General features: G+C 34.4%; 1 protein-coding gene across 1 annotated transcript in view; it reads right to left on the minus strand.

Annotated features, from left to right (window-relative positions):
* Positions 1-1,267: 1,267 nt before the first annotated feature.
* The window catches only part of ND-75 (NADH dehydrogenase (ubiquinone) 75 kDa subunit), a 282,357-nt gene continuing 255,626 nt past the window's right edge, over positions 1,268-27,998 (minus strand). The window contains exons 17-19 of the mRNA XM_090391511.1: positions 24,633-24,808; positions 13,851-13,985; positions 1,268-1,721 (exon numbers count right to left, since the gene is read on the minus strand). Of these exons, the coding sequence (XP_090247637.1) occupies positions 1,575-1,721; positions 13,851-13,985; positions 24,633-24,808 (458 nt within the window). The 3' untranslated portion in view covers positions 1,268-1,574. The remainder of the gene's footprint in view (positions 1,722-13,850; positions 13,986-24,632; positions 24,809-27,998) is intronic.

Here is a 27,998-nt window from a genome sequence, read left to right on the forward strand (position 1 = left end):
ACTTGAAATTCTCATCTCTTAATTAAGCCTTGGTTCTCCAAGAAATATTTCAAAGATATTAAAGAACCAAATCTACTGAAATTGGCTTTAAGTGACATCTCTATCTTTTATTCTCATAATGAAGCTCATATCAGTTACAAATTATCAATATATCCAAAACTGATTTTAAAAAAGGGAAAAAAACAAACCTTGAATTGTGTCCAAATGACAGTCATACATTCCATTCTCTTGTCACAGCTATTTTCCATAACTTTTACCCAACACTGCTTCCTCCTCTTTTACAATTTGTTGTTATCTGCAGATTAAAACCAATCTCTGGTTTCTTTTCTTCAGATTTTGGCAATGATGATACAAACTGAATAACAAAAAGTCTCCTCATCCTATGGTATTTCTTCCACTGTTCTGAGGTTTCTGCTCCATGAGATGACTTCTGTTTTCTGTTGCTTTTCACACTTATATGATAAGGCAACACAGCAGTAGATAACATTTGTCTTTTTTAAAATTCCACTAGTATTTATTATGCATCAATCAAATTATCTATATTCAATTTATTCTTAAGGATGCCAATCTCTATCATTCAATTATTCTCACTTCATTCTAACATGAAAGAGAGATCTATTAACTTCTATGCTACTTCTCAATTAACAAATGACTGCTAGTATGGATTCTGCCAATCAAAAGAGGAACTTCTTGTTTATGTTACTGCCTTAAAAGGCAAATACAAGATCTGACAATATGGGAGACATGACAAATAACAGATTAAATGTCTTGGAGAAACAAAAGTGGTTCTCTTGACATCTAAAACATTTCATCAGATGTGGCAGAAAAAGCCTACTAAATGAGCTCTTAAGGTTTGTCTTCTTACTTTTTTTCAAAACTGGGTCAGGAGCTTTCTTACTTTGATTCCACATTCTGTGTAATTGTAAATGGATTTTTATCCTCAAACTTTACAACATTGGAGTTCCACATGGTCTGTTCATTTAGAGCTATTGTCATCACTCCATTCATCATAATTATGCTAGTAACTAAACTGGTCCAGTACTTAGTAATAAAAAGACTGCTGTCTCTTGCTTCTTCACCTGTTTAGCATTTAACTGGGCTGAATGGAATTTCATTAAAATTTACTAACAAACTTTTATACAGTAAAATTACTATTACTTTTAATTCATGGTTAGAAATAATTTCAAAATTATGGATTAAACAAGTGTAAAACAAATGATGTGTAAAAAATATACTAATGCAATCACAAATAATTGTTTCATCTCAGTATAATTCAAAACAATATTTATTGTCCCCCCCCCTCTTCTTTCTGTACACCAACTGGAACAAAGCAATCATCGTGATAAGGAAATTATGATAATCATAACAGTACCTCTTGGCAATTTCGCTGTCTTCTCTAGCTATGATGACATATAGCTGTCTACACAGCCATTTCAACTGATTTATCTATCTATCTATAAATGTATATTACAAAAAATTCAATGCATATGATCCTTTACTATTTTCCTTCATCTAAGATACAGTCCAAAAATAAATAATTGCTTCTTGTTCACAACAAGAAGAGCTCTTGAATTTCAATGAGATTTCTGTTGCTGTTTGGAAACAGCCTGTACACATTTTGCCATAGTTGGTGAAGCTCTGCTAATGGAATCAGTCATAAAGAAATCCTGCAGAAACTTTAATTTTGGCTCAAGGGATTGGCTTTTAAATTGGAGTTCAGGCTAGAAGATTAAAAAAAAAAAATTCCTTAGTTTTGCTATAATTTCACACTGTTATTCTAAAAAATATGTTTTTAAATAATTTGTAAAAAATGAAAAACAAAATAACAAGTAATATCTGGTGATGCTGAAAATTTCAAAAACCTTCAGACCATAGACCTGGTTATTATGAAGTTTGGTTTGCTAAAAATATGTGCCAAGTAGTTCCCAAACATTCATTGATGCCATAAGCTTTTGTTCCATAGAAATATCTCATATATAAACAAAGCAGCCTAGTACTGTCGAAATGGGATATTCGTTACTATTTAGAAGTGGCACTCGGCAGGCATTTTTAATATAGCTAACTTTCACTAAAACAAACTCATACTACAGGAATAGTTTGTTACATTGAATGTCATACTGAATTTCTTTTGAACCCCTGGAACATTGGGCAGGACTTTTCATTAGTTAGTTTGTTATAGTGAGCAAATTTATTATAGCAGTGCTATAGTGATAGTTGACTGTAATTAGTGGTACTGCTCAAATTTCAGAGGAGAATTTACAATCTCAACAGTTGAACAATGTAGCCAGGCTTATTTATTTATTTCACACACAAGATTTTTTTTATGAGATAGATTTTTTTAGATGATGAAGGTAAAAAACAGTCAAGAAATAAGTTATTCTTCAAAATCAGTTGAAGGATGTAAACTGTAGTGATCTTTGTGGGATTTTACTTTCTTCCCCTTCTTTACCCCGAAAATTTTGGTTCAGTTGAAACTGTCAGGGGATTGTAAACAACATTAAAAAATATATTCCAAATTTGCAATATAGTTGTTTATGTAGTTGAGAATGGTTAGATGAGATGCTGCAACTTGTAGAGATGTTTGCAGTTCTAGAATGAAATGCTCCCCACTTCTCCCATTTTAATTCAATTTGCATGAACTTTTTCAAGTCCTTAAGCAATCTTAAACAGCTATATTCTAAATTTGGTCAAGACTGTATTAATGGTGCAACTTGTAGAGTATAGACACTACTCCACTCCCTCTCCTTGCTTTTTTGACAAATCAAGCTGAATTTTTTTGAGATACCTTAAGCAGTGTCTGAAATAGTTATAGCCTAATCTGGTTGAAATCAGCTGAATGACGAAACTTCCAGAGGTTTCTGTGAGAAGGTCCCTCTAATCCTATCCCCATTTTGGTCCTATTACACTCAATTTCTCAGGAGATATTCAGAAACAAAAGACATATTCCAAGTTTGATTGAAATTGAAAGAATTGATGCAACTGACAGAGGTATCTTTGTAGGAGAAAATTACACTTCTGGAACTTTTTTTTTTTTTTTTTTGGTTTAATGTTCCTCCAATTTGTCAGGCAGCATCCTAAATACTTCAGCTGAATGCAAACATCAGATATAATATACTCAACTTAAAATGGAGTTAAAGTAAGTCTGGCACTAACATCTCATAATCATCTCGTGGGCATATATAGTATTATTCCCTATAGTACTTAAGAGCAACTGCCATAAATATTGATAACTCATACACTATTACATTTCATATTTGAGTTACAGCTAACTCTCCCAACAGTGAACATATATGGAACAAAAGAATAGTTTGTTATAAAGGAAGATTTATTATACTGCTTTAGTTTAGCAGTATAATATGGTATGAAACTTTGGCTAAGGCTTTTTGTTAGCTTAGTACTGTTTTTTTTTTTTTTTTTTTTTAATTTTATTATTTTTTATATGATACTGTTCACAAATGGTTGGTTATACATTTATATACATCCTACTAGGTGGGTGGGCTAAGGGTTGGATAATCTGGAAACCCTGCACCTAAGACTAAACATGGAACTTCCCCCAAGGCCTCCAAAATAAGCATGATAGTCTCACACTGAACAACAAAATTCAACTCCCATACAGAGACACTGATGCCATAATGAGATCTGAAACTACAGCTTGTTGGATGATCTCCAATTTCTGGTGCATACTCTTAAGAAGTTAACAGGTTACTAAGACAGAATTACTTGATTTTGGTATGATTAGCTTCCTATCACAATTTCTTCCAAATTAATCTGTTAACTGTCAGGATTCTAATATTGTCAAACATTTCATTTCAATCTTCTAACTCTATTAACTGCATCAATTCACATACATCTTATGGGTCTTTTTTCTGCATCATAGCATCAAACACCTGTTTTGCTTTCTTTCCTCTCACAGAATATGAGAGGAAACTAATAATACCTTAGATTAGCTCTGCACGCAGATTCAACTGTTCTATTTCTAACCCAGCTTCTCATGAAAACTGTTTAAACATTATTTTATATATATAGCTGATTTAGTGTTTTGACTATTTCTCTTATTCCATAAAAAAGTATTCATTTGACTCTCCACCATACTAGCTTTGCTTATTTTGACTACCTACATATTTAGTTAGCCATCATCACTAAAAAGTGTGCCCAAATAGCAGAAATTTTTACTTTTCTATAGGTTCTCCATTCAGGATGCAACTGATGTTTTCTGTGCTCCTTCCTATTTCCATAGTTTATCTTTTTATTGCTGATTTTTCATGCCAAATTTATTATGGTGATTATTCAATTTAGTTATAAAAGTCCTGAAGATTCATACTAAATTTATTGGTGTATAACAACATTTACATAAACTAAAGAGCTAAGTTAACTCTTTCCTATTCTAAGGTTATGAAAACTTTAAACAGTTTTACTTCCTTCATAAATAACAGTTCATATCAGACCGCGAAAAACAGTGAAAACATATATCCCATTTACACTATACAGTTGGAGTGTTTTGAGTAGCTTTTCTCTTGGCACCTTAATGCATGCCTTTCTCAGATCTACAAAACTTACACAGATTCTTGTTATATTCTCATGATTTCTTGACTATTTGTCTTAAAGTAAAAATCTGATCCTGACAACCTCTAATTGGCCTGATGGAAACATCCCCAAGTTTCTGTTCTACAATTTGTCTTAACTTATTCTCCAGGAGGCTTGCATAAATCATACTACAAATATTTTATAAGGACATTCCTATTAATTCTCCTATTATACAAGCGCTCCACTCCCATCATCCAGAACATGGCCTTCACAGCAGGCCTTCCAAATTATGCAGAGGAGTATATTCACTATCCACTTTAAAACAAAATCTGTAGGATATGCTATCCATTCAGTCAACCAGACTGGCAATACGGTGCTACTTGACTATTTTTTTTAATATTTGATAACTGTACTTATTAGAGTGATGGATATTACTCAGTGTAAGGAGCACAGCTATTTGTTTATTTGAAACCTTTCTGATTTTAATCTTAAAAAAAATAATAAAAATAAAATAAACTAAATAAATAAAAAGTGAACCAAGTGCTGAGAAGATAAGAGGTTGGCTGCAAGTGAGAAACTTTACCTGACATTTTAAATAATTGGTGGTACCTTTACTGCTGCTGCTTTAATTTCAGATCAGGATTTATTTTTAGTAATAAAATAATGTCATCATCTTCATCACAAATCATGGGTTCACTGCCCGTTGGTGTCTGATGTCTACTTCACTATCTTCTTCACCTTTTTTTTGTCCAGTGCACAGTGTTGCAGTTTCTGTAAACCCATTCCGCACCAGTCCTTTATGTCATCTATCCAATCTCTTATGGTTTACCTCTTCCGTTTACACTATCCATAATACCAAACATGAAAGTCTTTATCTTCCAGTCCTCACTCATTCTGCAGATGTGTCCAAATAATTGCAGTTTCCATTGTATAATCTTCTACATTAGATTCTCCTTTGGTTGTATCTTCCAATAGAGCTCTTCATTTGTGATTTTCTGTACCCATTCTCCTCTTCTTTCTTCTCTTCCACCTAACACAGTTTGAGTCTTCTCTTGAGCAGGATCTTCCGGTGTCTTCTCTCTATTCCTTGCTGTTCGAAAAAATTCCTTATATCCCGAGATGTTCTTTATTAATTTCAGCCAGGTAATTCTTGGTCTTCTGAGTCTTCTTTTTTCAGCTGGAAAAGTACTGATTAGGACGTTAGGAAGTCTGTCTGGGTCCATGCATACAGTGTGGCCAAACCATCTCAGTTGTTGTTGTTGTTTATTTTTTGACGGTATATACTAGAACACAGAATAATAAGTAAATAATTATTTATTAACTTATTGCTGATATTTCGCTGCTGTTATAACCAGCATCTTCAGAGCACAAAACACAGTTTGTTGTCATGATACGCGAGACTATAACAACATGGTGTAATCAACACCTTCTTGGCCAATGGCTATAATCCCCATAAGATAAACAAAATACTAAATGTTCCTAAGAAATCCCTCCCACTATCCACCATAGAGAACTACAACAAAACAGTCGCCATCCCATACATTAAAGGCACATGCGAAAAGATTTTTAGAATTCTTAATAAACATGAACTATGCACCGTATTCAGACCATGTGTCAAATTAGCAACTCTTATCCATTCACCCAAGGACAGCATTCCTCCTTTATCACATCCAGGCATCTACGAAGTACCCTGCTCATGTAATCAAGCCTACTACGGTCAAACAGGAAGAACTGTGAACATCCACATCAGTGAGCATAAAAGATACATCCGGCATTATCACTATGGCAAGTTGGGCTTAGCAGACCATGCTCTGGATACCCCTGCATAGAAGCTCTTACAAGTCAGAGAGGTTGTTCTTAGAGGCAACAAAAGCCCTGAAACACACTCCAAATCTCAACAAATATGGCTGTATAAATTTGCCTAAAATCTGGGAGACAGTCATTTTAAGAAAAAACTACTACCGGTTCTTTTCTCTGTTTAGGACTCTAGTCTTATGTGATAGTCGCAATTTTTTTTTTTTTTTTCAGATAGAGGGTGCCAAAATCAGGACTTTAGTCTTTGTGTTGCTGATACAATTTTGTTTAACTAGTCCATTGATTACACCATTGTTATAGTCTCGCGTATTGTGACAAACTATGTTTTGTGCTCTGAAGATGCTGGTTATAACACCAGCGAAATATTAGCAATAAGTTAATAAATAATTATTTACTTATTATTCTGTGTTCTAATATATACCATCAAAAAATAAACAACATGTATGACGAACACATGTCTTTCTACACATCTCAGTTGTTGTTTTCTAATTTTTTCTATTATTGTCTTTTTATACAATAATTCTTGTGTCTGACTGTGCTGTTTGTTTTCTTTTCTATCCAACTTGTTCTATTTATTTTTCTTAAGCATTTCATTTCAAATGCCAGCAGTTTTATCTCCTTTCTTTTCTTAACTGTCCACGCTTCTGCTCTATAGATGACTGTTGGTATAATTATTGATTCATTTTTGAAATTATGGATTCCACAACCGTGTTAAAATAACTCTTTTTATTATCCCGATGTTTCGATCTTCATATCAAGGTCATCATCTGGAGCATACATAAATATACAAGACAAGCTGCTTTACATTTCAAATTGTAAACTAGAGAAACAATGATTTGATCACATGCTACTCACTGGCATGACCTCTAGTGAAAAAAAAAAGTCTGGTGTCTGGCGGCCATGAGATTTTTCATGATCTAGTCTTATGGCTGCCAGACACTAGATACATTCCTTAGCCACCTAAACAAGCAATACAAATGCATACAGTTCACAACTGAGATTGAAAAACATAACACACTGCTGTTTTTAGATACACTTGCCACACGTCTTCCCTTGGGCAATCTTTCCTTCACTGTTTACCGACACATACTGACCAACATATACACATAAACTCCTACCACCACCCAACACAAAAACTAGGTGGCATCGATACTCTAAAAAACAGGGCTCTGAAGATCTGCTCCAATGAACAGGCACTGAAAAACGAATTTAAAGTGATCAGCAATACTTTTCAAAAAAATGGATACAGCCAAAACACTATTAACAAAATTCTCTACAAGACCTCAATAAAAAAACAAAGACAAACCAGACTACAGTAAAACTATAACCATTCCCTACATTAAAGGGACATCAGACAAAATAAACAGAGTACTACAAAAATGCAACCTCAAAGCCACCTTTAAACTTCCTGCAAAATTAAAAAGCTTACTCAACTCATCCAAAGACCCACTCCCTCCGCTGGCCCACCCTGGAGTATACCGTATTTACTGCACCTGCAACATACCAAACACAGGAGAAACAGGACGCACAATTCCGATCAGACAAAAAGAACATAAACAACACATCAAATATAATAATAATTATGGTGAAGCTGGCCTTTCTGATCATACCTTGAAAACCTTACATAGAATTTACTGGAAAAGCACTAGTTGTCTACATCACACCAAAACATGGTATGAATGCAAATTTAAGGAAGCTTGTGAAATCGTTATCAACCACCCCAATCTGAACAATAATGATAGTCCAAAAATCCCATACACATGGAAGACATATATTTGTCCCATGAATCCTTCCTCACTAAGAACAACCATAAACAGGATTGTAGAAAATCCAGGATCCTAAATCTAAAATAACAACTTTAATACTAAAAAATAGGATATCACTGTTAAAGAAAAAAATCTATAAGAAAGAATTTTTATTCATGTTGTAATTTATAAATAATTTTTTTTAAATCAAAAATAACAATTGTAATAATAGAAATAGGACATCACTGTTACTGGAAGGAAAACCATCTGTAAGCAAGAATGTTTATTCATGTAATCATAAATTAAATCTAGCTTGATGTATTTTTTTTTCCCACTAGAGGTCATGCCAATGAGTAGCATGTGATCAAATCATTGTTTCTCTAGTTTACAGTTTGAAATGTAATGCAGCGCTTGTCTTGTATATTTATGTATGCTCCAGATGATGATCTTGATATGAAGATCGAAACGTCGGGATAATAAAAAGAGTTATTTTAACACGGTTGTAGAATCCATAATTTCAAAAATGAATGCTGATCACCGTGTAACACTAAAAGAAAGGAATAATTATTGATTCATATAATTTGATTTTGGCTTGCTTAGATATCTTGTTTGTTTTCCAGATTTTCTGTAATTTTCCCATGGAGGTCCATTCTATCGCTATTCTGTGTTTGATTGTTTTGAGTTCATCTATTGTTTTCTGTTGGTTTTCATCCAAGATATATGAAGTTTTCTACTTGTTCTATTTGTTCTCCACTTAGGGTGGCTGAGATGGTACTTCTGTTCCTCCCTATTTTCATCACTTTTATCTTTTATATACAGTGATATCTCGCTAATCCGAACTAATAAAAACCATGCTTGTTGGGATTAGCAAATTTCCCTCCAAGAGACAACAATAAGTAGTGTTTAAGACAAAAATAATCAGATTCTAATGTACATCAATTTAATTCAGTAAATAAATGAATTAACTGATATAAAAAAGCTACTGTAATGTAAAACTTAAAAAATAATACAATACACAAGTTTATTTCAGTAAAAAATTTAGTTTTGTATGTACCTATATTGTTGAGGATTCTGATTTAATAAAATTGCATAGTTCGGTACATAACTTAATTTGAGTAAAAAATATCATTCTTGTACACAACACAAAAAAATGTTTCACAAAATAACACACAAAAAAGTTTTTTTTGTTTCTTTGGAAAAAAGTCTCTGATTTTCTTTTGCTTCTTGGTAGCTAAACTTTTTTTGAATGCTTCTTCTCAGAGCTGCATTAGCCATAAAATTTTGTGGAATGGCGTATCATTCTGCTTAGCCCATTCTACATAAATATTAAAACTGTCAACTGCCTTCTTCATGTTTTATTTTTTTTTTCTTCGAGTTCTTTATCGTCATCTTCTAATTCATTCTGTAGTGTCATATTTATAATTTCAGCATCTGATTTGATTTCGAATTCGGTGATTCATGCCTACAGTAGAGTACGTACTGTATTGTAGGCATGAAGTATGTACAGTATAAAAAAGCAAACGTGAATACACAATAAATAAATCAAAATAGGCTTACAATATAATTGTATAATCGACAGTATGAAAAAAATACTGCACTGTAATAATAATAAAATAAATAATAATTATTAAATAAAAATAATAGTGCACAAAATAATCATATGTAATAAATAAAACTTTTTTTTTTTCTTTCAAACTGCAGTTCAGATAACTGGAGGGTTTGGACTAAAGAGATTCGGATTAGTGAGATACCACTGTATTTATTGTCATGTCATATGTTTTACAGGTTTCGTTTAGCTTGTTTATCAACTTTGTAGTTCATTTGGGGTTCTTGCAATAAGGACGAGATCATCCGCATATTTGATATTATTTATGTTTAAACCATTGACATTGATTCCAGGCTCACTGTCTATTGCCTTCTTTACAACTTTGTCTAGATATATGTTGAATAGGCATGGGGATAATGGGCATCCTTGCATTACTCCTTTTTGGATCTCTATGGGTTCTGTTGTGAGTGTGTCCTCTTTAATTATTGCATTTGTTGTAGAGTAATATTTTATCAGAAACTGTATTATATATTTGCTTTTTCTAGTAGAACTTTAAGAAGGATTTTTCTGTTGATGTTATCAAAAGCTTGTTTAAAGTCCACAAAACAACAATATAGTTCTTTATGGTCTTCCCAGCTGGGCTCTGCTAGTTGGTGCAATGTGAAAATCTGATCTATTGTTGAATAGTTTCCTCGGAAACCAGCTTGTTCTATGCCTATCAGTTCTTCATAGGTGTGTTTTAATCTATTTTGTATAATTCTTACAAATATTTTATAGGTGTGGGAGAGTAAATTGATTGGTCTGTAATTTCTGCAGTCTCTTTTGTCTCCTTTCTTGTATATTAGAATGATCTTTCCAGTTCTCCAGTCACCTGGGATCTCTCCTGTTTGTAGTATTTTATTGAATAGGGTTGTTAAATATTCTATTGATATGCTGCCTCCATATGACCACAGTTCAGTAGGGATAGTATCAATTCCTGGTGCTTTATTGTTTTTCATCTGTTTTATTGCATATCTAACTTCTTCTTGTAAATTTTTGGGTGGTTGTTATTTTCTTCTATTGTTGGCATTGTAGTTTTGTTTCCTTGGTGAAGATAGTATTAAAATGGTTTCACCAGATTTTTATTATATCTTCAATATTCCCAGTTTCAGTCATCTTGTTGTTTATCACTGTTACTGCTTTTGCTGAGAATTACTTTGTAATTTCTCTTATAGGGTCATGGAAGTTTTACATTGTTTTGTTGGTATGCTTCTTGGCATTTCTTAGCTTTTTCTTCTAACCATTTTTCTTTGGCTTTTTTGCATAGGTTATCAACTTTATTTTTTAGTGCCCATCCTGTTAGCCAAACAATATCTTCTAATTTCATCAAGTCTCATGTCTTTTCAATACTTGACTCACTTTTACATACATTTTTTTCTATTTTTTTTTTTTTACATGAGGAGGGTACTCACCGAAGAGCTACCTTCCTCAATTCACCCACAATTTTAGTCCAATGGATTTCATGGACATGAGAGCATAAACAGTATATACGATAATCATATTTCAAATTTATTTGAAATTAAATGCACAATGTCACCTTGTCTGCAGAGGAAGTTCAGTTAAATTGAATTTCCCAGGCAAAATTTACCCTTCAGAGATATAAGTGATAACTATAATCAAACAAGTAAATTCAGTCTCCGAGCGTGACCAGACTTCAGGAAGATCTTGCGAAATTCAGCAAAATTTTGTAATATGACTTACAGCAGTATGCCTTCTGGTAGATTATTCTTTTTTTTCCTCTCTCTATAATTCAATAATTCCATTTTTAAACCCCGATGTCTTGTGGTGATGTTTTCAAAAAAAAAGAAAGTTAGAAATTACTCCTTGCTACAATTTTGATTAAGCTAACGAATTAATTCTAAGAGGCCTATAAATGAAAATGGCAACCAGGTTAATTCTCGTAGACAGGCTTATATGTTGGTTATGCATTACTAAATCACTAAGGAATTGACCAACGTAGATACGAATATAAATTAAATTATACTTTAATAAATATTTCCGATATTTCGGCAACGTCACATTGCCATCTTCAAAAGGAACTTACAAAAAAGGCACGTAGGCACTACAAAACAGTAACTGAGAATGAAGTGATAAAGCTATTGTTCTCCTAAAAGTCCTGATGGTGCCCTCTAGCAGGCTAAGTAGGTGTTCTTGGCCGTTGGGCTAAAGGTCTGCTGATCTAAGCTTCCCAAATTTGGGGCAGTCGCATACAACCAAATTTGTTGAAGTTTGGAGAGTTTCTTAGGGCTGAGGCTGATTCCATAAATAGTCTTTTGAACTTGTATTTGCTACAGTGTATTACTGTAGATTTCTTCCACCGTATTTTGTGCCATGTATCCAGAACATGATCTGCAAGACCAGAATGGCTGTACTTGTGAAAACAGATGTAGTCCTTGTGTTCAGAAATCCTGATATTTGCTGTCCTGCCTGTTTGGCCAAAGTAAGACAGTTTACAGCTGCAAGGGACCTGGTATACACCAGGTAGGTCTAGGGGAAGTGGTTGGTCTTTAGTAGAGCGGATAAGGGATACCAATTTTCTGTATGGTCTGTAACAGGAAGTCAGGTCATGTTTCTTTAAGATTTTGGTAATTTTTTCCAAGGTGCCTCGGATGTAGGGAATGATGATGGATTTAGAGTAATCCTTGTTGTGGAAGGGGGAAGAAGGGGGGGGGGGGGATTGTGGTTTGTAGGTTTTAATATTTTTTGGATTTTTTGGGGGTTGTAGCCATTGGCTAAGAAAATGTTGAGGATGTGATTTAGTTCAGTGTTTAGGGCCATGTCGTTAGAACAGATTAGTTTAACCTTGTTGTATAGTGTTTATATAGCCTCTGCCCCACAAAAACCAACCATATGGCTTCGCTAAGTTGATGATGTATTCGTTATTTGGCCACATGGCTCTGATACACTCCTCTCCTTCTTAACACGCTTAAACAACCAACACCCCAGAATCAAGTTCACCTTGGAAAAAGAGGAAAACAACAGCTTCCCTTTCCTAGACACACTAGTCACCCGCCAGCCTGATGGAACCTTGGTTTTCTCAGTTTATAGAAAATTCACCCATACAGGCAGGTACATTCACCAACAATCCCACCACCCCCTCACAACAATATGGAGTGGTGAAAACACTATACAACAGGGCTAAACTAATCTCTGTTCTAACGACATGGCCCTAAACACTGAACTAAATCACATCCTCAACACTTTCTCAGCCAATGGCTAACCCCCCCCCCCCCCCCACCAAAAAAAAAAAAAAATCCAAAAAATATTAAAACCTACAAACCACAACCCCATTCCCCCACTCCACAACAAGGATTACTCTAAATCCATCACCATTCCCTACATCCGAGGCACCTTGGAAAAAATTGCCAAAATCTTAAAGAAACATGACCTGACCTCCTGTTACAGACCATACAGAAAATTGGCATCCCTTATCCGCTCTACTAAAGACCAACCACTTCCCCTAGACCTACCTGGTGTATACCAGGTCCCTCGCAACTGTAAACTGTCCTACTTTGGCCAAACAGGCAGGACAGCGAATATCAGGATTTCTGAACACAAGGACAGCCATTCTGGTCTTGCAGACCATACTCTGGATACACGCCACAAAATACGGTGGAAGAAAGCTACAGTAATACACCGTAGCAAATACAAATTCAAAAGACTATTTATGGAATCAGCCTCAGCCCTAAGAAACTCTCCAAACTTCAACAAATTTGGTTGTATGCAACTGCCCCAAATTTGGGAAGCTTACATCAGCAGACCTTTAGCCCAACGGCCAAGAAGGCCAAGAACACCTACTTAGCCCACTAGAGGGCACCATCAGGACTTTTAGGAGAACAATAGCTTCATCACTTCATTCTCAGTTACTGTTTTGTAGTGCCTACATGCACATGCCATTTTTGTAAGTTCCTTTTGAAGATGGCAACGTGACGTTGCCGAAATATTGGAAATATTTATTAAAGTATAATTTAATTTATATTCGTATCTACATTGTTCAATTCCTTAAGTGATTTAGTAATGGCCACCACGTTACACTAACTGGTTATAACATGTTTCAGAAGTTGCTGCTTGCTATTAATTTTTATTTTATTACTATTATTATTGTTTGCTTTTTCTGCCATCCTATATATATAAAGAATGGCTAAGAGAAAAATTTAAACCACAAAATACAAAATTATTACCTTAAGTAGTTCCACACCTTGAGAATGATAATTGGCTTCTTCTATTTTTCCATACCTAGTCAAATGAGGGGCAATTTCTGCAAGGCGCTTACGCATTTCTCCTAAGGTATCATAAGGCAACTTTAATCCTGAAACCTAATGTATAATACAATATTATCTAATTATTCGAAAAGTTCAACTGTGAAAAATATTAATTTAACCATTCTGACAAGTAAAAATTATAGTTTCCTTCTTTTTTTTTTTTTGAAAATTCATACATACATAAAAATACAGCAAATGTAAAAATTTGCTATTAAAAACCTGCTGTACCATCATTTTGTGTTATACAATATGGTAGAAAATAGGCAACAAAAATGCAATCAGGAGTACAATAAGCATTCAACCAGAAATGCTCAAATAAGAAGGTATAACAGTTTTACAGTGGCTAGGCTGCATAGTTCAGATGACCTCATCACTGCGTTCAATTCCAGATGGTTGGAGTAGAGCTATTATAATATCCATCTATAAAAAGGGAAATGAAACTGAATGTGAGAATTATAGAGGAATTTCCAGAGTATTCCAGATAAGACTGAGGTAAGCATACTTGAGAAGAACAAACTGGGTTCAGGTCAAATAGAAGTTGTCATATAAGATTTTTACTTGAAGATAAATAGCTGAAAAATCAGAATATAACAAAGATCTGTATTTGAGTTTTGTAGATAAGGAAAAGCTGCACATAACAGTTCATCAAATTCCTGATATATACCCTCAAGGGGTGTACAGGATATGATACACATGAAAAATTTACACCATTACTAACTTCCTATCTACAATTTTCTTCCAAATCAGTCCATTACCTTTCAAGACTCCAATATTATCAGGTTTTATATTTCTGTCTTCTAAGGCACTTTTTACTGTATCAATCTACCTACATCTTGGTCTTCCTCTGGATCTTTTTCCTGCCAACCTGGGCAAAAAAACGTCTGTTTTGCTAATATTTTCTCACCCATTCTGTTTAAGTGACCATACCACCTGAGATTAGCTCTGCTAATGCATTTCTGGATGCTGAAAATATCAAGTAATTTCCTAATATCCTCATGTTAAATATGATATTGCCATTGATGCCATCAGTTCATGAACTTAATCTTTCTCAGGACTCTCATATCTGCGGTCTTTAGTCTTTGGTCAAGTGTTTTACTTCTACCCCCCAGCTCTCAGATCCATAAGTTAAAACTGGTTTGAACACTGTCTTGTATACAGCTAATTTAGTGTTTTGGCTAATTTCTCTCTTATTCCATATAAATTTATTCATTTGACTTCCTACCATACCAGCTTTGATGATTCTGTTGTCTATTTCCATATTTAATTTACCATTTTCGCTAAAAATTGTGCCCTAAGTAGCTGAAATGTTTTACTTGTTATATAGGTTCTCCATTCACAATGCAGTTGATATTTTCAACGTTTCTGCCTATTTTCATCGTCTTTGTCTTTTTAATGCTGACCTTCATACCATATCTATTACAACAGTCATTCAATTTAGTCAGGGAATCTTGCAGACTTGTAGCAGATTTATTTAGAAGTATAACATCGTCCACATAAAGAAAAGAGCTGAGATTAACACCTCCAATTTTGATATCAGGTTAAATACTTTCCTTCATAATGTGATTCATATAGATAATGAATAACAGAGTGGATAACGTGCATCCTTGTCTGATACCAGATTTAACATTAAACCACCTTCCTGTACTTCCTTCAATTCTAAATGCTAACTTACAACTCAAATAAAGACTAAGTATTGCTTGATATACTTAGTCTTAATTTGTGTTAATTTGCCATTAACACCATACAGTTATATGGTGTTAATGCCCCATTAACTGCAGTGTTTTGAATAGCTTCTCTCTTGGCACCTTGTCATATGCCTTTTCCCGATCTAAAAAACTTAAATAGAAATCTTTGTTATATTCCCATGGTTTCTCAACTATCTGTCGTAAAGTGAAAATCTGATCCCGGCAGCCTCTATTTGGCCTGAATCCAGCTTGTTCCTCACCAAGCTTCTCTTCCACAATCCTTCTCAAATGTTTCTCAAGTATACTTGAATATATCTTACCAGGAACACTCAGTAATGAAATATCTCTTAATTCTAACATTCAGTTTTAATCTGGAATTTGTCCCTCTGTCCAAGCCTTCTGAACTATGCAGTGCAGCCACTGTAAGACTTTTATATTTCCATACTTAGGCATTTCTGGTCGAATATCATCTACTCCTGCTGCCTTTCTGTATTTCAGGCTTCTGATGGCTTTTTTTACTTCAAATATGGGTATGTATTCCTGACTGCAATGTTGTTCAGTGTTTTTTACCACTGTGCTGTCATCACTGGTTGTTTCATCTAGCAATTTTTCGAAGTAATTACTACATACTTCAAGGATATCTTTTTCTCCTGTTTTCATGTCACCTTTATCATCTCTAATTCCTTTTACAACACTCTTTCCTCCATTTCTGAGCTCCTTCAACAACCTCCAGAATATCTTGCCACCTCTGTCGTTGCCTCAAATATAACTGATGCTATGTCTTAAGACTTCTGTGTTGCAGGCATTATTATGAAATGAATAACAGTCCATGAAACAAAAATATAATTTATTAGTTTCTGTGTGTGTGTGTGTATTTTGTTACATCAGGGAAAGAATAAAAGATTGGTTAATGGAATTCAAAATTGACAAAAGTCATGTAGTATGTGTTTACTATTCATACTTGATTACAGCCAAGTAAACAGGCAGATGCCCTATTAGTGTTCAGAGGAATTAATGATTAATTTTTGTAATTCAATACAGAGATAGATAAATAAATCATTAAAAAAAAAAACATTAACAGTTAATTGTGATTACTTCCCAAAACTTTGAGATGGGCATGCAGTCAGAGTACAGTGGAAATGAGTTTCATGTTTTATATTTCATCATCTGTTCCTTGAAAGATGAAACTCTACAACACCAAATCTCAATTACTCTGACTGTATGTTTGTCTCAAAGTTTGAGAATTAATCACAACTAAATGTTCATAAAAAAAAACTGTATATCAAAACTCAACAGCCAGTATAAAGCTAGAACACTAGGGAAAGGAATTTGGTATTGGGAGAGAAGTAAGGCAAAGAGATCCTTTATCACCCAAATTGTTTTCTGTTACATTAGAAATCTTTAAATGTCTCATACAAAAACTATGGAATTAGCATCAATGGAAAAAATTTCGATCACATTTTGAAGATGACACTGTTCATTTAGCAAAAAATAAAGAAGCTCAGGAAATGTGAAATGACCTTGATAGAGAAAGCTGGGAAAAAAAAAAGGTTTAAAGATTAATCTAACTAAAACCAAATTGATGACAAATTCAGATCAAACCAAACTAAATTTAACAGATAATCATATTGAAATTGTGGAGAACTATATTTATCTTGGTAAATTAGTTTGTTTTAAGGAAACTAGATAAAGAAATAAGTAGAAGAATCAGAAAGGGAAACAAAGCACTTTGGATGCAAAAAGATTGTCTGTTAGGAGATTTATCCATTGCCTAAAGTGAAAGCTCTTTAATATACTCATTATTCCAGTGACAGTGATTACCTATGAAAGTGAGATATAGGTAACATCTAAAAAAAAACAAACAGGAAGATAGGCTGCATGTGGCCCAAAGAGCCTTTGCGAGAAGAATGCTCCACATAATAAAAAGGAACTGAATAAGAAATACAGTGTACTAGAATTAGAGAGATGATGGAAGTAGAAGATATTGTGAAGTGTTGTAAAGCATGTAAATGCAGATGGGCTGGCCATATTAGTAGACTGCCAGACAAAAGGTGGACAAAATTAAACAATGAATGAATACCGAGAGAAGGAAAGGCTGCCAAAGAACAGATGCAAGGATGATCTACAAAGGTTTGACATGAGATGGTGAACATTGGTTAAAGACAGACAGAACTAGAAAGTTAAGGGGGAGGCTTATATCCAGCAGTGGATAGAAAGAGACTAAAGAAGAAGAAGTGTTAAGAGTTTTTTTTCTTTTTTGAATGATTTATCTAACCTTGTATTGAATTACAAAACCTACTGCTGTTTCCTTTGAACTCTAATAGAATGTTTGCCTGCTTACTCAGCTATGAGCAAGACATAAACAGTATGACTGTAACAGTAAACTGATACATGACATGTATTACATGACATGTATCAGTTTTGAATGCTATTAAATAATCTTTTACTGTTTCCCTGATGATCCTCTTATCAATGTATAGGAGCTAACAAATTCTATATGTTTTTATATATTGGCCAGTGCAGAACTAATTTTTGAATTAAACCATTATTCATTGCAAAAATTAGTTCTGTATTGGGTAAGGATATTGCAAATTAATAAAAGCAAACACTACATATGTTTATCCTAGAGACTTCTGGTTGACTACATAGGAATTGCATAGCAGATGTCTGCAGATATTGGAATGTTAATGATAACTTGAATGCATAATTTTATTTTATTTTTTTTTTTGTATTTATGATTCATGATTTACAATGCCAAGAAATGAACATAAAAAAAAAAAAAGGACATGCAAATAATAATGGAAGTAACTCAAATTGGTAATGTTAGGATGGGAGAAGGAAACATGGCTCTCATTGCCTTCTCTTCTTAGACATTTAGTTATATGTCCAGAGGCAGGAATGTATCATACAGATCAGAAGACAGGAAGATGCTGAGAGGGGGGGAGGGAGAGAGAACAAGTCACCCTTCATGAAATAACCAAGACAGATGCATGAATACAGAGCATATGGGTAAACTCAGAAGTCTAAAATGCTGATCAAAACTGAAGAGCTGGCTATCATCTCCATCCTCAAACTCTGATGCAGTCTGGTGTCTGCTGCAACAAATCATCCTCTACCTACATCTTCATGTTGGTGAACCTGCTAGTAGTCCTGGTTATATCCTCTAGTTTCCTTCAGTTTTAATAGTCTGAATTAAAGGAAACTGAATTAATGTAGGCAGCAGTTGAGGTGCTATTGTGTTTATATTTATTGTACTAGTCACCTAGCAGCAGATGAGTTTCACTGCCCAGTGCAATACCACTAATTTGATTACTAGAGGCTTGATGCGACCATAAATCATGTTTGAACTCCACTGCAAAGCCCCAGTTTACTTTTTCCCCATTTCTTTCCTCATACTCACCATGCATGTTCACTAATGTCAGAAACATCAGGAATAAAGGCAATGAATTTTTAGCACTGATAAATGATATAAAACCAAAAATTACTGGCATCAGTGTGATCTGATTAACAGAAGAGAAAATTCTGCAATAGAATGTGATGAGCACATTGTATTCAGGAAGACAGACAGGATAGAAAGGGACTAGAGGGGGGGGATTCAATCAAACCAAGTAGAAAACAAATACGGTACTAAAGTGGTGAGTGTCAGTATGAGTAATATAGGCAATGGGTTTGAGAATGTTTGGTATAAACTAGAGGTTTACATAATAAAATACATAGCCAAATACTGCTATAGGTCAGACAGATAATTGATAGATAAGCCTTATGGACACAAGTAGACCTATTTGGGATATATGATGGAGTGACAAGAAAGCAACAAACAAAGAGAAATGTTACTAAGGAATAATTACTTTAAGTAGTATTGGATGGAAAGGATTCATATAGCAAGAATATCGATTATTAATAGCATCTGGAAATCTTTCTGTATATAAGGTAGCTGTTTTGCCTCTAACTAGACGGTGATCACGCAGTTTTAACTTCGTGGCAAATCATGTAGCAGCCCCGAATAAAAAGTATCTGTGAGACTATGACAAACTGAGAAGACAGCTGGAAATGGTGCCTTGACATGAAAAACTGCATAGTAAAAGATCTGAAGTGTATTGGAAGTGGTGAGAAGGTGCCTGAAGTAAGCTAGCTGACTGCAACCTCAGAATAAATTGTGCAGGTATTAAATGTCCAAAAAAACTGAAGTAACAGCTGCATAAAAAGAAAATGTTGTAGATCCAATACTAGGAGAAAGGTGATGATCAGGCCAAAAACAGTATTAAACGCAGGCTAAGTAAGTGTTAGATATGATAAGAAAGGCAAAATGAAAACAATTTTATGAGAAAAGGAAATCCAAGAGAATTTTTTCACTACACTGCAAGTAAAAGAAAACTAACCATGGAATTTTTTCACTCACTGCAAGTAAAAGAAAACTGACCATGGAACAACAACCTTAGCAAATGCATAAGGTAGAAAAGTTGTCACATGATTCAGAAATAGTTGTGTTGTAAAGCAGTTACTTTATTATGATATATACAGGTTTCCCTTGATTAACGCGGTTAATTAATGTTACTGTGTATATCAAAATCGCGTTAATCAAATCTAATAATCAATGGTAAAAATTACAATTCATCCATAATCGATTATGTATTAATAATTCATTTTATATGGTACTCTTTTAGGAAAGATAAAAAATGAATGCAAAGTAAATGTTTAATAAATACTTATACCTACATTATTTACTGCAATTTTTTTATCAAAAGAAGTTATCAAGAGTCGTTTGAATAGTTTTAGTTTTTTTCTTATCGGCATAAATTCTATGATAACAAGCAAAATGACTCTCAAGGCTTCGCAAACAAGCAATAAAACAAAGAAAAATATGATACATGATGGTACAAATTAAGTGGATACGGAATCCAACATTATTTCATAGCCGAACATATAGAAAATAAAAGTTTCGGTGGATGCAAGCATAAGCAACCTTATGGGCAACTCGTAGTAAAGGTGGAGTTAGCTCCAGATCACTTTCCTTAGTATTTTCCATAATGTAAAGCACATCTCCTAGAGCAGTGTTTCCCAAACTTATGGATGTAAAAGCCCTTCCTTGGAAAAATTAAAATATTTCACGGCCCCCATCAAAAAAAAAAATCGTAATACAGACATATATTATTATAATATTTATTGTATTTATATTCAATACAAAACATACACAGCGAATATTGCAAAAATCAAATGCAAATATTATATTTTTAGCATCTTACATACACATTTGACATGGCACACACTTAGTCTTAAAACATTTTAAATTTGTTTTCATTATTTCATGCCCCCCCACAAAACTAACGGCCCCAAGGGGGACCACAGCCCACAGTTTGGGAAGCGCTGTCCTAGAGTATGATAAATAAGCCTTTGGATCTCTATTTCAGTAATATATGATGGTTTATTTATTTTCAGGTACAATCTAGAAATTATTGAAAAAAGAATTAAAAAAAAAAAAAAAAAAAACAACTGAACCATACTATAACGACATCGGAGGTCGCGGTATCTCTCAGATACAATTTGCTGTCAAATATCACAAACCTTCACATAACATGTGCTAAACCAAACTGACAGCAAAAAACAGTGTGGAATATCACTCATAACATAAGAATGCACAGTTACTTATGATCTCCAAGCTATACACTAAATTGCATAAGAATATTTATATTAAACATTTTGCATGTATCAGTCAGATCAGCTGCGAGCTCTGCAGGGTTAAAGGCGCGTTAATCAAAACTCTTGCTGTGTATATCAAGGGATTGCCGCAATTAATTTCGCCACGTTAATCAAATCCCACATTAAGCAAGGGATATCTGTGTGTGTGTGTATATATATATATATATATATATATATATACACACACACATATACATATATATATCTAAGACACACACACACACACACACATTAGCTATTTGGATGCTGAGGAGAACAGATGAAGGTATAGAGACAGACAAGCTGGAGATATTAAAACTATTCTCAGAGCTGGAATTGAACACAGCAGTGGGATTGGATGGGATAACAACAACAGTACAAAAGAATTAAAAGTGCCTCTGATTTTATTCAACATGTGACTAAGTACAAGCAATTCCTAATGAGTGAAAGGAAGACAAGATAACTACACTATATAAGAGTGGAGCTAGGATAGAAGCAACCATTATAGGCCAATCAGTATCTCAAGTGACCATTAAGCTGCTGAAGAGGCTAATTAGGAACCACATTCAGAGGTGGGAGGATAGCAACTTAATCCTTCACAGAGAACAGCTGACCATTATTAAGAGTACATCTTGATTTAGCAATTTACTACATACTATAATAGTGACTGCAACATGGTTAGAGGAAAGAGGAGGGATGGCAGCAGCCAGTTCAGTGCCCATGGAAATACCTATAGAACAGACAATGTAGCAACAGAGCATCTATGGAAAATGAGTGGAGGGGGATCAATGAAGGAGGGATCACCTATTAAGTGAAATACTCACTTCTGAATACAATACAAGAGGCTATGGACCTGATGTGCTTGTGTCAGGATAGGTGAAATGTAAGTGTTAACCCAAGAACATTGTCAAAAGTGAGGGAGAGTGAGACATAGTCTTTCTCCCTGAAAACAAGGCAGGACTGCATTTTGTTAGCATTAAAATTCATCAGGCAAAGATGATCAGTGAAGATTTTGAAGCATGTATTACCTGAGTATACAAGGATTAAATGAAAAATGAGGAGTGAAGAGTACTGTTATCAGCAAAGCTATGAATAGGACTGGATATCAGAAAGAGAGAGAGAGAGAGAGATCATTGATGTAAAGGAGGAAGAGTATAGATGAAAACACAGAGCCTTGGAATCCACCAGCATCGATTGAAAAATCAGATGAAAGAAAAAATATGTAATGGTAGCTTAGTAAGAAGGCCATGATGCTAGACCCAATCAAATGCGTTTGAAATATCAAGTACTACCATTGGGGTTTCTATGAAGTTTTCTAAGATCTGTGTCTAAAAGGTGGGTGAGGTTGACCAGGATCTGCTGTGGAACAAGAATGGTGGAATCCATACTGGTGATCACTAAATAATTAGGGAATCTTCAAGTAGTGAAACAGTTGGCTGTTAACCTTTTTCATTATTTCAGAGAGTACTGAGGCCAGAGTTATAGGGTGATAGTTGGATGGTTGAATTTCATTTCCATTTTTTGGAATAGACTGGATAAGAGCTTGCTTCCAAGCTTCAGGATAGATGGATAAATATGACATCTTAAAGAGATATTACAAAATGGGTGTGAATTCTGGAGCATAAGCTTTTAGTAAAACCTGAGGAATACCATCATCAGGGCAAGGAGACTAATTGGTATCAAGGCTATTGAGTATGCTTCTAATATCTTTCTGGCAAAATTTCAGAGGAGACACACTGTGGACATGAATAGAGGAAGGCTATCTGCCTTGGTAATCTATGGAAGACTTGGAGGAAAAAACTGATGCCAAGAAGTCTGCTTTATTTTTAAGAGATGTCACCATTGTATCATCAGGATATGAGAAAGGTGAAAACATGGACGGATAGAAGGTATGCCCCACAGCCTTGGCAAGCAACCCAAATATTTGATTACCATTTGGACAGAAGACAAGCTTAGTGCATTTGACTTATAAATGTCTGCTTTGGATTTGTCAATGCTTTCTATGCAGTTGTTATAAGCTGTAGCGTATGCAAGTGAGAGAGGCTGGAGTTTTTGAATTGACCTATTAGGCATATGCTGAATTTTGGGCTTGGACTGCTTTAGCAGAATTGTTGAAGAACCAGAGTTTCAATAAGGATTTGCTGATGATGCAAAGTTAGGAAGAATGATTAGGGATGTTTCTAATACAGAATCCTTGCAGGCTGATCTGAACATGTGATAATGAATGTCAGTTCAATATTGCTAAGTGCATAAATTATCTTATGTGGGCAGAGTATTACATTAATGGTAATTTTTAAAAGGAATGATGACAGAGAGTTAGTTGAGAAGTCCACATTGCTAAGATGATTAAATCACCACCATCAATTAAATCATAAAGGTGTGAAAGTTAGATTTCTCTCTCTCAGGGCAGTGAGTGAATGGAATAGTTTGTCTTTTGAAGTTGTAAATGCATACTGGACAAATAAAACATATTTTATTTAATAAAAAATAACTTTCTAAACAAAATCTTTTTTTAAAACTTTTAAGAAAATAAAATACAGAAGAGTATGCATAATATAATGGGCCATTCTAGTAGCAGAAATTGATGTAAAAAATTATATTTTCCACAAACTCAATGTTGTTTTTACTGTTCTTCCTATTCTTATTATTTATTGACTTTTCCTTCTTGGAATGGTTCTTGCACAATGGCAATGTTCTCCAACCTGTGACACTAATTAGCACCACTAGTCACTTTATGGAATTATTATTTATTTAATGCTTTTTAATATCATTTTAAAATATGGGAGGTCTTAGATAAGTAAATTTTTGTGGTGTGTAGGATTTTGACTAATTTGGAAAATACAGTGGTAAGGAAAATACTGATGTAAAAAATAAGCACAGAGATTCAACTTATATAAACTGATTTTGTGAATGTATTTATAAGTTTCAACCACTGAGTCATTGCTTACATACAAACAATTGCAATAAACCGACATGTAAGCAGTCTACTCATTACAAAAAATTAATACTGGCTTAATAAATAAGCAATACAGATGCAAACTTACATAAATAAGTTTCAACCTCTGAGACATTGCTTAAATATTGACAGCTTCGATACACCTACCTATACATAAGCTGAGTCCACTAATTAAAATAAATAAATAAATACCAACTTAACAAATAAGTATAGAGATTCAACTTGCATAAACAGGTTTTGTGAATTATGTTAACATAAGGTTTAATCGCTGAGTCATTGCATAAATAATGACAGTTTAAATAAACCTATATGTAAGCTGAGCATTACCTTACAAAATTTTTATTTTTTCTAAAAACATTGTAGAGGTTTAATATTTATAGTTACCTCAGAGAGGGCTCGTATGATTTTCCAGTCTTCTCTTGCCATTCCTGGAGGAGAAACTGCGACTAATGTTTGCTGAGGTCTGCCTTCCATATTTACAAATGTTGCCTGTTTTTCTGTATATGCTGCTCCAGGTAGAACGACATCAGCTATTTCTGCACCACAGTCTCCATGGTGACCTACAAATATAACAGTATTAAAATGATTAAATTTTAATATTTGCAGATTAGCATATAATCAGGAATATTATTATTAAGAGAGACCTCCAAGGAGTCAGGGACTCATTGAGAGAGGCCACATACTACAAGAACCAGCTATCATACTAATTCTTGAATTCATTCACATTGCTTGCACTCACAACATCCAATGGCAATCCATTCCAATCACACACCACCCTATGAGAGAAAAATCTAGCCCTCTACCCCTTCTTAGCAGTCTTCATTCTCAGCTTCCAAGGATGGCCTCTTGTCCTTTCCACACACTCTCCATAAATTTAAAAATTCCATCAATTGAATTCCTTTATAAACTTTCAGATGTTTGTAAGTCTTAATCATATCACCCTTTTTCTCCTGTTTGCTAATGTCTACAGTCTACAAATTCTCAATCAGTCTTCATTATTCAAAATCCTAATATCATTTTTAACACTCTTCTTTGCACACACTCTCCAGTATATCAGAATAACAATGTATAACAATGGAAACTAAGAGACTATACCTGCGAACAATAGTTCAAATGAGGTCTTATCAAGACCCTGTAAAGAGACAAAATGATATTCTAATATTTACACGTTAAAGTTTGTTTCAACATTGCAATTATCTTTTGAGTTGTGTTTGAAATCTTTGCCACATGGCCCCTGAACTTCAACTTCCTATCTGCTAACACTCCAAGATCCCTAGGCTGATCAGTTTTTTCTAACATAATCCCACCAATATAATACGACATTAGATATCTAATCATGCTGAAGTGTATGACTTTACATTTATTGATATCGAACTGACATCCATTTTCCCATTCCCACAATTCCAGCCTATTCAAATCATTCTGCAAGTACTGCATATCAGCAGCATTCCTGATTACCCAACTTATCTTTGCATCATCAGCAAATAGCTGTATGTCGCTTGTCAAATCCTTCCCAATATCATTAATGTATAGATTGAATAACAGTGGACCAAACATGGATCCTTGTGGTACACTGGTTACCTTAACTCTTGCACTCACATCCCCCATATACCACTTTTTGATATCTGTCAGCCAGCCATCCTCTTATCCATGCTAATATAGATAATCCAAACTCATATTCTCCAATTTATGCATCAGTCTACCATGCTAAACTGATGCATAAAGTTCAATGTTACAATGAACTTTGTCTAGTTCAATGGTAACATTGTTATAGAATTTGAGCAAGTTGCTAAAACATGACCATCCCTTAGAAAAGCCATTTTGCTCATTGCAAAGTAGAGATTCACTCTCAACTCATTTCTGAATGCAAGTGCTAACTAATTTTTCCAAAATCTTCACCATCACACCTGAGATACTAATTGGTCGATAGTTAGACACATCGGTCTTTGCAGCACCCTTGTGCAATGGAATTACAATACATTCTTTCAATTCCTGCAGAATCTTCCCTGTTTCTCATATTAAACAGACTGGTCAAAGAAATAGCTAGTTCAGCTGAACACTCTTTTAGCACACATGCTGATATCCCATCAGTCCCTATTACTGAATTCTTATTCAATTTGTGCAACAGCTCTAAATACCTCATCCTCATACATGAGTTTCTTCGTCCAGTGAAGAGGCAGCAGTGAGCTCAATGTTGCGTACACCAGGTTGATAGCTTTTAACAAAATGCCCTCATTAGTTGAACAACCTCTTCTGCATCTGTAACCCTCACTCCATCTGCATTTATATGTTATTCTTTCATATTCACTCTCTCTTTTACTTGCAGCATATTGATAGAATTCTTGTGAGTTGTCTTTAGCATGCAGCCAGCTGCTTTTCATACTCAGACTTTGCTTTCTGTACAACAGTTGTGACTATTCTAGCATACTGCTTATAATTTTCATAATGCACATCATCCTTATGCACACAGTATTTCTTCCACATTATCCTTTTCTTGCGAATCTCTTGCTTAATAAGATTACATATCCATTTGATGCCTAACCTATTTGTTCTTCGAACTCTTGGGACACACTCTGATATCGCATCATTTAAGTATTGCTTAAATATTTCCCATGCACTGTCAATATTCATCCCATCCATCAACTGATCCCATTCTACTGAACTCAGTGTACTCCTCAGTTGTTATAATTTCCTGCTTTGCAGTTCAGCATGTAACCTTTTCTGAGTGGAATATTCATAAATTTAGTCACTTCCCAATTGAGTACCATACGATAACTGTCACCAACTGGAGGCAGAATAGTTACATATCTTTAACTGAAATGCCCTCTGACACTATAATCAAATCTAACACTCTTTGCCCTCGAGTTCCTTATGTCACATGTGCTTGAGGAAGTTATCCCGCAACAGTTCAATAAATGCATTTTTTATTTCTTCTCACGGATTCTACTACTAACCAATCAATATTTGGATAATTAACCATGCTACCGGCCAGGACGTATATATATATATATATATATATCTCCACAATTCCATGGATGCGAAGTGCATATTAAAATTGTAACACCATTGATATTACATTGAAATTTATGATGGATATGAAGCATTTGAGGATGCGTATTTGATCTTTGATGCTCGGTAAGGTGGTTAAAATCTCCCATTATGATAACTCTTTTCTTGCTCATCTCGTCTATTTGGTGATGCATTTCTTCAATTGCATTTCTTCAATCATGTGCATCATTTAACGATCAGTTTCTGCATCTTTCTAGAACACGTTTTATAGATGAACTAGAGAGAATCCACTGAAATTAATGTATTTATGTAATTCTGCTATGTATCTTTGTATCCATCGTATTTGTTATGATTACTAAATAACTTAAGGAATTCACAACGTAAACTGGAATATAAATTAAAATAAGCTTTAATATATACTTCCTATATTTTGGCAACATCACATTGCCATCTTCATGGGAACATAAGATTAAGACACATGCACACAGGCACTAAAAACAGCAAATGAGGTCGAAGCGAGGAAACTACTGTTTTTCCTAAAGTCCTGATGGTGCCCCCTAATGGGCTATATTAGGTATTCTTGGCCGTTTGGCTGAAGTTCTCATGATGTACATCTCCCAAATTTGGGGCAGTCTCATGCATCCAAATTTGTTGAGGTTTGGCATGTTTCTTAGGGCTTAGGCTGATTCCATAAATAGTCTTTTGAATTTGTATTTGCTACGGTGTATTACTGTAGCTTTC

The sequence above is a fragment of the Typopeltis vanoorti genome, chromosome 4 (genome assembly GCF_054136105.1).
Source record: "Typopeltis vanoorti isolate ZY-2024b chromosome 4, IOZ_Tvanoo_1.0, whole genome shotgun sequence".
Lineage (NCBI taxonomy): Eukaryota > Metazoa > Arthropoda > Arachnida > Uropygi > Thelyphonidae > Typopeltis > Typopeltis vanoorti.